This window comes from Cyprinus carpio, chromosome A13, assembly GCF_018340385.1.
Source record: "Cyprinus carpio isolate SPL01 chromosome A13, ASM1834038v1, whole genome shotgun sequence".
Classification (NCBI taxonomy): domain Eukaryota; kingdom Metazoa; phylum Chordata; class Actinopteri; order Cypriniformes; family Cyprinidae; genus Cyprinus; species Cyprinus carpio.
In genome coordinates, this window is record NC_056584.1 from 23,997,073 (window position 1) to 24,009,589 (window position 12,517).

Consider the following 12,517-nt stretch of genomic DNA (forward strand, 5'->3'; position numbering starts at 1 on the left):
TCTGCATTCGTTGACAAAAGCTAAATATACTAGCAAATCATTCTGATTAAATTCTAACAGGTGGGCTGTTCAAGCAGCCCAAATCTGATTAAGAAACCTGGCAAAATTACAAAACCTTGTGAATGTGTTTGCCAGGGGTCAGTGACACTCTCTGTATTCAGGGACACCTTTAATGAGCTGTAGGAGTGTTATAGAGCGATGCTGTGGATTTCTGACTATCACCAAATGTGGTATTGAGTTAACAAAGCCTCAGGCAGTTTGCCAGACAGCACATTAGAGCACGCATGGAAGTGCTACCTTCCCATCACCTCCTCTCTCTCTCTTTCTCTTTCTCTTTCTCTTTCTCTTTCTCTTTCTCTTTCTCTTTCTCTTTCTCTATTATTTGGGCAACGATTGGAGCACATTTACTCTCCTAATGCGTCCCTGAATGTTTCTCTTGTCTTACACTCCATTTTTTTTTGGGGGGGTTTGGGGGGGGGGGGGGGGGGGGGGGGGGGGGGGGGGGGGGGGTATATATTTTACATATATACAGATCTTACATATTATTATTTTGCATATACATCACAATAGTGAAGAAAATATTATCTCAACTTCCATTTCGCCTTTAGGAAATGGTAAATAAAAAATAACTTCAAGTTGACATCCTCATGTAACTATCCATCACTCAGTGTATCTTTACTTGTTTAAAGAGTATTATGTTATTTTGGTTTTTCTGTTATTTAACACGCAAAATCGAAATATTTTTCTTAACATTGGTGGAATATTTTAGCTGTTGGACTCATCACAGTGTAAACAATAAAGCTTTGTTTTCATTCTCATTCCTTCTGGGTTTTTTTCCCCCTCTCTCTTGCTGTAGATTCGAACAACCAAAATGTGATGGAAATGCCAGACAAAACAAGCCAAAGGACTATTACAGGAGCAGACACCTGCAGGGTGAGCTTAACTCTCTGCTTATGAGCAGATGCAAAAATATTGTGCAAGGTTTGCTGGAGAGTGACTTAAAACTAGCCAGAGCACTACTAATAGAAACTAGGCTGAAAAAATGAAAAACAACAGCTTTTCACCAAAGAGGGCCTCAAGGAAATAAATAACAAAAATTTAATTGAATATGTGTCTTTTAATATGTGCACTAGGTATTTATTTTTGCGTTTATCACTTTTCATACTTGCTTGCACAAAGTAAACATAAAACAAATGATAATATAAAGTTCAAGGATGTCTGTTTGTGCATCTATATCTATATGTTTTTGCATGTGAGCTCAGGTATGTGTGTGACATCTAGAGTCTAAAACCATCTCCTGGTTTCCCACGACCCTACGGTCTGCCTAGATGACAGATGTTAACAGATCATCTCACTGAGGAAAGGGGAGGTAGAAAAGATAGATTGCAATTGATAGCAGGAGCCTTCGAGGATGACAAGGAGGGATGAGTGTGGGGGGAGTGGCTGTGATGAAGAACAGAGGAAAAAGGAGTGGAGGGCAAAGATAAAAAAACAGCAAAAAGGAAACGAGGGAGTGACTTCCATGTCCAGAATGAAGTCGTTGATTAGATTTAAATAAATAGGATCTGCAGTATTCCAGCTCTGAATGTGGACTAGGTGATATGTTTGATACTTACATACAGGGCCGTGCACAGACCTTTTGAGGGGCATGTGCTGAAACTGAAAAAGGGCACCCCCCTCCCTTTTTTTTATATCAAGATTATTTAGTAAGCCTGCATAAAAGGAAGAAATGGTCACATCTTCATGACAAATTCAATAACACAACTCAATTCCAGATTATAAGAAACTATAGCCATATCGTTACTATAACATATCCAACATGTATCCGCCTACCTGGCAAAAATTTGATACTGTGGTGGACCAGGGATGTTGGTCTCTTGAAGGTTTCTTATTCACTACACTTTCCCTAAAATAAGCCAGCAATGAAAAAAATAAATAAAAATAGTGTGAAAAGTACAGTTGCAGTGAAAAGCATTTCTGAAGGATCACGTGACACTGAAGAGTACTGAATTGGAGTAATGATGATGAAAATTCAGCTTTTGATCACAAAAATAAATTACATTTTAAAATATATTCAAATAGAAAACAGTTATTTAAAATTGTAAAAATATTACACAATATTACTGTTTTTGCTGTATTTTGGATCAAATAAATGAAGCCTTGGAATGAATAATGAATTACATTCTGCATGATAAAAGATTTCACAGTGATCTTCTGTAAAAATTTTTTAGTTACTACTACATTACTGTAGTAAAACCATGTTTTACTACATTTTATACAAATAAGGACGAGCGGAGAGTATACCATAACATGATTAGCCTAAATGTTAATAAATTAAGTGTATCAGCAATCATAAATCAAAGAAGAAAATTTCTTATCTATGTTATCTAGGTGACGAGGATCGCTCGTCGCTTTGTGTAAGTTCCAGTACGAAACAGCGCGGGGGCGCACCTGTTATGATTTTCCGATGGTAAAAACAAATTATATGTTGTTGTATTACTTATCAATATATAGTTTTTGACCAGCGAATGTGTGCAAATGTGAATTTTTTTTTTTTGTCCGTCATTAAAACGGCGACGGCCCCTCACATTACATTTTCATCTACAGGTTACAAAACTAGTTTTTGTAGCTATATAGACGAAGCGCTCAGTTTTTCCTGTGGTAAAATGCATTTGGACAAAATCGCATTTTATAAAAGATGAAATGCTACTGTATGCACAGGCTATTTAAGTGTTGGCTATGTATTGGCTTTGACTAGATGGCAAATGCTAGCCCTCTCTCAGGCGACGTCCCACATGTCTCAGTCAGTGAGTCAGTCAGACATCAAATAAATAAAATATGAGCCTTTATAGACATAGTGTTTAGTAGTACTTATTCAAACAACAAGATATTTATTTACCCTTCGCAAAACTTTGTTCAGCTCAGCTGTTGTCTACTGTGCGGCTGATGTGGAACTTCAGTTGATTCAATGAATATAGAGGGGGCGGAGTTATCAGCTTACTGACAGCTTGAGGATCGAATAAGATTTACACAAGCTCGTTTTCATTTGCTAAATATTTGTAAAATAGACAGACAGACGTAAAGGGTGACCAATAGCATTGATTAAAAAAAAAAAACACCACCAAAAAAAGGGCACTTCGGAGTGTAAGGGCAAAAAGGGCATGTGCTCTGCACAGGTTGAGCCCTACCTGTGCACGTGCCTGCTTACATATTATTATTTTATAAATTAAATTACAAAAATTAAGCAGTACAAATGTTTTCAACGCAAATCGGCATAGTAGAATGATGGTATATTAGAATAATGGATGATTAAAAAAAAAAAAAGCTTAAATAAATTACAATTTTAAATATATTCAAATATATAAAACATATTTTAAACTGAAATCATATTTCACAATAACTGTAGCCTTGGTGACCATGACACTTTTAAAATATCTACAAGATTAAAAATCATTATGATGAGTTTTTGAACAGTATTGTATAATTAATGAACATTAAGAATATTAATATAATGATTTTAAAGATTTTAGCACCACTAGCACCTGTGAATTTCCAATAAAAAATACCATGTACTGTATATACAATTTCATACTATGGTATTTATAGTATAATGGTTTTTACTAACAAGAAAGTGCCATAGAAGAAATACCATAGAAATAACATGGCACTTTTTTGTTAGTGTAAGTACATGAGATATATGCTTTGTCTGAGTCCCAAATAACAGAATGTGGAGTAACCCTGGCCAGACTTTGACTAATAGGATTATCTACATGCTTTAATTAATATTAAGTGGTGAAATAGGCAACGGTGAGTGAGGTGTGAGAATATCTCTCTCTGTGTGTGTGTGTGTGTTACTTTGCTATATTTTTCTTGGAATCAGACAACACCTCCCTTTGAAAAGGTCTTCAAAAGTACAGGGATTCATAAATAAATTAGAAAAATTGATCAGTGTGGGAGCAACTGTCCTTTTATGAGCTCATTAATTTTTATACTACCACACTGATTTCTGTAACAATATAGAACATTTTAGATTACAAAATAAATCAAATTGCTAATACTCACTGATGTTTGTGCTGTTGATGTCCCTTAGTATGATGCCACTTCCTGAATGATGATGTCATCAACGAACAGACTTTTATTATTTCAAGGGATATAACAAAACCTCTCACACTCACACTATCAGAAAAAGGGAGAGTACCCTTTCAAAAGGTACATTTTTGTATCTTATTTAGCCCTGAAGGTGCATATTAAAGCCTTAAAGATACATATTAGTACCTAAAGTGCATATTCTAGTACGTAAATGTACCATAACCGGCCCAGTGACAGCTTTTGTACCTTTTTTTCCCTGAGAGTGCAGTATGGAAAGATATATTAAAGGGATACTCCATCCCAAAATGAAAATTTTGGCATTATTCACTTACCCCCATGTCGTTCCAAACTCGTAAAAGCTTTGTTCGTCTTTGGACACTATTTAAGATATTTTGGATGAAAACAGGTAGGCTTGAGACTGTCCCATAGACTGCCAAGTAAATAACAGTGTCAAGGTCCAGCTACGCTGATTTGGAGACACACAGAGGAGAGGAATTGTTGAATAAAGTCGTTATTTTTGTTTTCTTCGTGTACAAAAAGTATTCTCGTCACTTCATAACGTTACAGTTGAACCACTGATGGCAGATGGACTAATCCAACGATGCTTTCCATACTTTCCTGGACCTTGACAGTGTTATTTACTTGGCAGTCTATGGGACAGTCTCAAGTCTCCCTGTTTTCATCCAAAATATCTTAAATTGTGTTCCGAAGACGAATGAAGCTTTTACTGGTTTGGAACGACATGGGGGTAAGTGATTATTGACAAAATTTTCATTTAAAATTCACCCCAATGTTCAATTAATTGTGTTTAATATTATCCCACATAAATCTTTAAACATGCAACACAGACTAATTGTAATTGCAGGTCTTATTCTCCAATAGACTAGCTTTGTCACTAATATGCACTTTGGTAAACATGCCAATATCTCAATATGTTAATGAATAAACCTCTGTTCCTCAGGTGTGTGTGCGTGTGTGCGCGTGTGTGTGTGGACGTTCAGGCTGTTGTGTGCGCAGCTCACTCAGAGTCGGCGTCAGAGCAGATCTACTGGAGGGGCATTGGATCATCGGCGGGGGGGCACTGTCGTTTGATAAATATTTTTTTGACGCATTGGCAACATCATAGTAGCATGGAAATCCAGACCTAAATCTGAAAGATCTATATAGAATCTATATAGGTTTTTATCTAAAAGAGGAACAGAAGACAGCGCTGAAATTTGCTGTTTGCGGACCGGATACGGCTCCAATGATCTAAATAGAATGACATTCTACCCTAGAATGTTAGCTCCAATGATCTATCTATATAGAATGTTACTATATATATAATTTTTTTTTTTTTTTTTTTACCTGTCTTGATTCCTAATACACAAAAGATGACGATTGTTAGGTTAAACGTTCAGAATACGATTCCATATAAGGTTAGTATAGCCTAGTTCAGCACGTCAGCAAAATGTAACCTATTCTCGCGTTCTACGAGTTCCGCGCGAGGAATTGCGGCTAACAATGTACATTTTGGGGAAAACGCGCGAGGAATTGCGGCTAAAGTTCATAACCTTGCATGTAGAGAGCGCTTTTAAGAGCTAAGACAGGCTAGGCTACATCGATATCGGGAAACCCGGCCCAGAACAGATAGCCTAAACAACAGAACAGGACAGAAAATAATAATATAAATATAATATAGGCTAAATAAAAAAAACATAAAATAGGCCTTCAATGAATAGCTATATATTTTTATACTTAAATAATTAACAAATTACGACGACAAAAAAAAAAAAAAAAAAAAAAAAAAAAAAAAACACTGAATCAGTTTGAAGCTTTGAAAAACCGGCAAAAAAAAAGTCCCCATCAGACAAAGTTTTTTCGTATAGATGTTTCTGAAAACTTAAGGCTTTTTTCTTCATAAAACGAGTTGGACATCATCATACAAATGTCTGCGTATGGACCAATTAAATCAGAAGACTAAAATTCGCCTGCAGAGAAGGATGTCAGAACAATAATGAGCCACTCACACAAGGTATAAGGTTTAACTGATTTTTTAGTTTTTGATTTGCGTAGAATGCAAATTTTGTAGATCTTGAGAAAATAGATAAAAGATAAAATAAAATACAGGAAATGGAAAAAATAAATACAGAAAATACAAAGTGTGCTTCAACAAATAAAATAATTTCTTTAAACACCGTTTTTTCTTAGGGTTTCAAGGACTTTAAATACTCTAAAGGACTCATTTTCTAAACAAAATAAATAAAGGACAAAAATAAATGTATATTCTGCTATTACTTTATGCTAATACTTGTTTTTAACCTGGGTTACACTCCTCGCAGCAGTTTATGCACGCACCAAGCAGAAATGACATAAGCCCATATATCTTTACAGACAGCCAAGTATAAAACACACAAATGCAGTTAGAACCCACAAAACATTCATCAACAATTCACCTGCTTTTTTTAAATTAGCTGCTAACAACTGTCTATAATATAGACGGACAAACTGTTCTTCAACTTGAAATGGATTTTGCGCGCGCGCGCTGCAAATCAAATGTAACAAGTTTACTCGGCGACCAATAAGCATTCACCATGACGAAGCCTAGTAACGTGCCATGAACAACAAAAATTATGCATTTTCCCCATTCTTTTTATTTTATTTTATTTAAGTTACAGTTTGAACATTTAATATTAAAATAATAACTAAAAGGGATTTTTTTTTTTGGGCCACGCCATGGCCTGTAGGAGGGGCATCAATGACCGCTAGGGGGGGCACGGCCCTCGAATGCAAAAACACACAATCCACAGCCTGTGTACAGGTGCTGTTGTGTGCGCAGCTCTCTGGTCACGGCTGGTTAATTGTGGTGTAGAAGGGGGGCTGATGGGGGCCGGCGGCTGCTGGCAGCTAAACATCCACAATCCACAGCCAATACCGCAATTCCCGTGACTCTGTTGCAACTTGAGAGTTTTTATGTAAGTTCCACAAGCTGCAGGATTCTGGGTAGCGCTGAAATGTTGTAAAATGCAAGGTCTGGATGGGTTTACTCAGTGAATCCTCAATCAGCATTTAAATTATCTGGAGAGTTTTTTGATTTCTCATGCTTACTTAAGTAGAAGTATCTAAAAAGAGTTCACCAGACACTGTGATTTTATGAAATAAATTTAGCATGCTTCAAACTGAAGGGGCTCCACTTCTGTCTGTAACCTTGCAGGTTTAACAGAGTGATGCAGTCATGATGTATTTTTATAGGTCAACCTTGAATCTAGCATCACCCTGGTTCCCTCGACAACAATTCAGTTGGATTATTCTTTTGTTTTAGGGGTTTTGCAGAAAATAAGCTCTGTGACCAAAAAAGTTTATGATCCTTTCACATTCTGTTCATCATGATAATCTTCATAAATGAGCGCAACTTTAGCCAGAAGTAAAACACTAAACATAGGCTAAACAAATTACACTATGGTCACATGACTTATGTTGATACAAAAATATGTCATTCCTGCAGCATTGAATTGCTTAGCACATACATATAGATATCATATCATAATAGGCTACTTGTCAAAAATCAAGGTAATTTTTTTTTTCACCAAATCATACAGCCTTATACAGTATTAGACACATCATATTTAAGCTGTATTTTCTTTGCAATGCAGCCCAAACTCTATAAATTCATACTTAAACGGAACCTGAAGACACATTAAAAATGGTATTTTCTGACTAATGTAAAATGCCAAGAGCAAAAATAATGTTTATTATTGAGTGTCTCTAGACTACACTATACAAATGTTGTTCCTCATATGAATGTGTGAATGGATATTTTATTGTGTCTGATCTCAGTGAGGAGGAGAAATACCCACAGAACATGATACTCACTCGCAAACCTGTACATCTTCCTTTTGCCTTCTCTTTTCTCTTGTGTGAGGCCGTCTGTTTACCTGCTCACGCTCTCTGACACACACACCTGTTCACGAGGACCTCGGCATACCTTTACTTCTTACACCAGAGAATCTGTTGCCTCTGGGCCTGACCATAAACAGTCCAGCATGTGAAGAATTCTCCTTGCAAACACACACACACACAGACACAGACACACAGACACACTTTCCCTGTCTTTATCTTGCTTTATTTGGACAGACAGATGGATTTGAGAAATAAGGTGTAGGAGTGTGTTAAACTCCCTCGGTTTTTCAACAGCCAACACTAATATCTAAAGAGCAGGGTGGCCAATATACATAACACAAGCTACTAAAAAAGATGGACACAGATTTGCTGAAATAAAACAAACACTTTTTACACCAGATTTACTAAGTTTACTGTCCATTGCCAAAAAATTACAGTCAACAAAAACTACCTTGATGCATTAATGGTTTACTCTATGTAAATAATATATTTACATAGCAAAATATATAATTTTAGTATATAATCATAGTATTATGTTCATAGATCTTTTAATATTTATTAATTTATTGCATGATATTAATGAGGATTATGGGGGATCTTAACTAAAGTTAACTGCTTCCTATTACAGGGAATGTTCTCAAGAATATTAGTTCATTTGGTCTTTAATAATGTTTTCAAAACATTAGCAAAAAAATGTTATTTGTACATTGTTCATGGAATGTTTTTTTTATTATTATTATTCCTGAAATGTTTTAGCTGGACGTTCATCAAACATTTTTTTAATGTTTGTACTCGTTACAAACTGTTAGAGAACATTCTAACATTCCCATAATGTTTGGAATATAATCAAATATTCAATAAATAATGTTGGCAAAACATAATTATAACATATTTTTGTTAGCTGGGTTAACTGCATGACTATAATGTCACAATCCAAAATAATAATAATAATAATAATAATAATAATAATAATCCTACAAATAGGCTTAATTTATTATGCTTATGCAAAATATAATTTCAAATTTTTGTGGTGAATTATGAACTGGGCATGTTTTTGCCTGGTTTGTGGGTTTCACTCAAACATCCACAAACAGCAATTCCCACAGAAAGCAAACTTTTACCTGTGACCATAAACCTAAATCCTCTGTTTGATTGGCAGCTGTCATCTTCCTCAGACAGGACAGGGGAGGTCTGATTTTTATGACAAGGCAGTGAAGAATCTCTGAAGCCATAACATTGTTTAACTCCCCTACTCTCCACTATCTTCAAGTGCAGTTGGTGTAAAACCATCTGACAGCTTTATATCTTCTAAGTGTTTATTGGGCCACCTATGGCGCCAGTACCTCAAATAGCCACTAGAATGTGTAGCAGTATATGCATTTACTGTAAACCTGCAAAAAATGCACTTAGTGCATATTTTGCATACTAAATGCATAATACCATTCTGACATTTGAATGTTTGGGGTTGCTAATTTATTACTGTGATGCAATCTGAATTTTCAGCATCATTACTCCAGGCTTCAGTGTCACATGATCCTTCAGAAATCATTCTGATACTCTGATTTGCTGCTCAGGAAACATTTTTTATTATTATCAATATTGAAAACAGTTGTGTTGCTTTTGTGGAGCTTGGTACAATTCTTTGATGAATAGAGAGTTCAAAAGAACAGCAAAGTATTGATTTCTTTTATATGTTTGTAGTGACAAAATAACATATTTCAGTAATAAGGCCTAGAGCGTGACGTAATTACCCATAAGGTAATTCAGTCACAACAGCTGTTTATGAGGTTTCATAGCTGTTTATATTGATAACCTAAGGGTAAAATGTCACATGAAAAGAAGCCTTGTTCTCTTTTAAACTTTTTTGCATGCTATTTAACTTAATGTCACTAAAATCCAACGAGAAAATAAAATTTAGGACAGTTTATGATCGAAAGTGAAAGAAATAGTTCACTCAAATTCATTCAGAATTCAATCATGTTATTCTAAACAGAGACCACAGCTCATTTTGTAATTTTTGCGTCTTTTTTTTCAGGATGTCCTGGGGAGAAGAAGACAGAATTTCTTACAAGCGTGTTGGACGCGTTGTCCACAGACATGGTCCATGCGGTAACTGACCCGGCCTCTGCTGGCAGGTAAACAAGAAACTGAGAAATGACAAATGTAGATGTGATGGACCGGTTCGTGAAATGAACTGACCCTGCCTACAGTGTGGTGTAAAAATTTTTTTATGTTCATTACCTGACAGACTGGAATAATTGACACTGCTGTTCCGGCCCCTATCAAAAGGCAGCAAATGAAAAACATCATTTAATATTTATATATACAGTACATGTTTCACAGGCATTTATCCAGAAAATCATGTGCATGTAAACATCAGTGTTTAATTTTTCCTCCATCCAGGATGTTGGAGCCAGACCCCAGTCATACTCTGGAAGAACGAGTTGTTCACTGGTATTTCAGTCAGCTTGACAAGAATTCCAACGGTGACATCGGAAAGAAAGAAATCAAACCATTCAAGCGTTTACTGCGCAAGAAATCCAAGCCCAAGAAGTGTGTGAAGAAATTTGTGGAGTACTGCGACATCAACAATGATAAGGCCCTGTCTCTACAGGAACTGATGGGCTGTCTGGGTGTCACTAAGGAAGAGGGTGAGTCTCTCTGTTTCCTGATGGATGGCCGAGAAATAGGGGCATGCTACACTAGAGTTTATACTGCATCAGAGAATGCTGGGAATAATTAGATTTGAAATGCTAAAGGAAAAAAAATGAAATGCAAGGGTTTGCAACATATACTACTGGTCAAAAGTTTAAGGTCATGATGGCTATTTAGTGATTTTGCAAGTCTCTTTTGCTCACCAAGGCTCACCAATGCATTTATTTGATCAAAAATACAGTAATATTGAGAAATATTTTTTATTATTATTTACAATAACTGTTGTCTATTTGAGTATATTTTAAAATCTAGTTTATTCATGTGATGCAAAGCTGAATTTTCAGCATCATTTCTCCAGTCTTCAGTGTCACATGATCCTTCAGAAATCATTCTAATATGCAGTTTTGATGATCAAGAAACTTCTTTTTTTCACACATATTTCACAGACTTTATTTCTCAGAATTGTGACTTAATTTCTCATAATATGACTTTCTTCTTATTTTAATCTATCTTATTAGAATTAAAACAGGTATGTTTTGCATTTTTTTAAGATGAAATCAGCAGAGTCATTCACTTTTCAACAGCATTAACTCTGTTTTCTGATTGGATGAGGGAGATACTGAGCTATTGTAGGTTTCAGCCTGAGACTGTTTGAAGACTGTGTGGTCGTTTTAATGGCCAAGAGCGCTTGCGTTTGTTTGATAGCTTTCTCAGAAACAACCCGCATTGCCGTCATGTAATGGGGAACAGGCTTGTAAAACTTTCTCTTTGGTGTTTCCTCAGGGGCAAAAACAGGTGAAGGCACAACATCTTGTAAACTGGTGAGTTAATGTCAGTGGCTGTTAACATTCTCAACATGCATTCCAACCTTCTCTCTCATCCTTTTTTTATGGAGCAGTAGATTGAAACCAATTACTAATACAAGTAGACAATTGCATTTATAAAGTAAAGCCATTGCTTTGAAATAGCATTTTCCTCACTCTCTCATCTAACATTCTTCAGAACCTGTCAAAGAAGCAAGGCTGAAGTAGCCGCAGCGATTGTTCCCGCTCCCGTCCCGCAGATCCTGCCCCACCAAAACGACGATGGAAACCATAGTCTTTGCACTTTGTACTTTAAAACAATGTAAATTCACTTTGTAGAAAAATAAGGTATTTAAACAGACTGCTGAATATGTGAATGATGTAGTTAGCATTTTTTATGTCCTTACAACAAACAACAAAAATAATAATTTAACACATACAATGTATGTGTCCTTTGTGAGTCTAAAATAAGTATACTTTTCTAAGTTATACAAGTTGTATTACATGTTGCATTTTGTCAAGGCCATCTTTGTTGTTATGATTTCTTTCTTTCTTTCTTTCTTTCTTTCTTTTTTTTTCTTTTTTCTAATTTCTGGATAGTTTGTAATGCATCTAAATTTTTTTTTTTTTTGAAGCCTCAACTTAGTTTTTATACCAAATCCTAACTACTGCCTGAGCTTGGAATTATTACAGATTGTAGTCCTGTACCACACATGAAATGGGAGACAGTTCATTTTGTTGAAAGTGCTTCATTATGATTAGAAATAAAGAAGTCTTTTATAATATTTTGTATTCTTGTTATTGCAAAACTGTGTAAGAGTACATTGCTCTGCAGTCACTGAATCTGCATACATGAGCTTTGGAGGAAAAACAAACAAAAAACATTCAATAAGTGACAATAAGTTTTAATTTGAGATGCACATGTAGATGGATGATTGTTTTTCCTTCATTGTCTTTGAATAGAGCTTAGTATTTCCATCAGTGACCTCAAACTGACCTCATTCGTTTACCTCTGGGTGTAAATTATGATAAGCAGATCTGGTGCTGGATCTGTGAGATAAGATGCAGCACTCTGTGGTTTTAACACTGCA

The 12,517-nt window shown here is 35.6% G+C and overlaps 1 protein-coding gene across 1 annotated transcript in view; it reads left to right on the forward strand.

The window, feature by feature from the left end:
• LOC122133917 (SPARC-related modular calcium-binding protein 2-like) overlaps positions 1 to 12,211 on the forward strand; it is a 35,099-nt gene extending 22,888 nt beyond the window's left edge. Inside the window, exons 9-13 of the mRNA XM_019113955.2 lie at positions 857 to 933; positions 10,004 to 10,103; positions 10,372 to 10,619; positions 11,407 to 11,444; positions 11,626 to 12,211. Of these exons, the coding sequence (XP_018969500.1) occupies positions 857 to 933; positions 10,004 to 10,103; positions 10,372 to 10,619; positions 11,407 to 11,444; positions 11,626 to 11,649 (487 nt within the window). The 3' untranslated portion in view covers positions 11,650 to 12,211. The remainder of the gene's footprint in view (positions 1 to 856; positions 934 to 10,003; positions 10,104 to 10,371; positions 10,620 to 11,406; positions 11,445 to 11,625) is intronic.
• Positions 12,212 to 12,517: the final 306 nt, after the last annotated feature.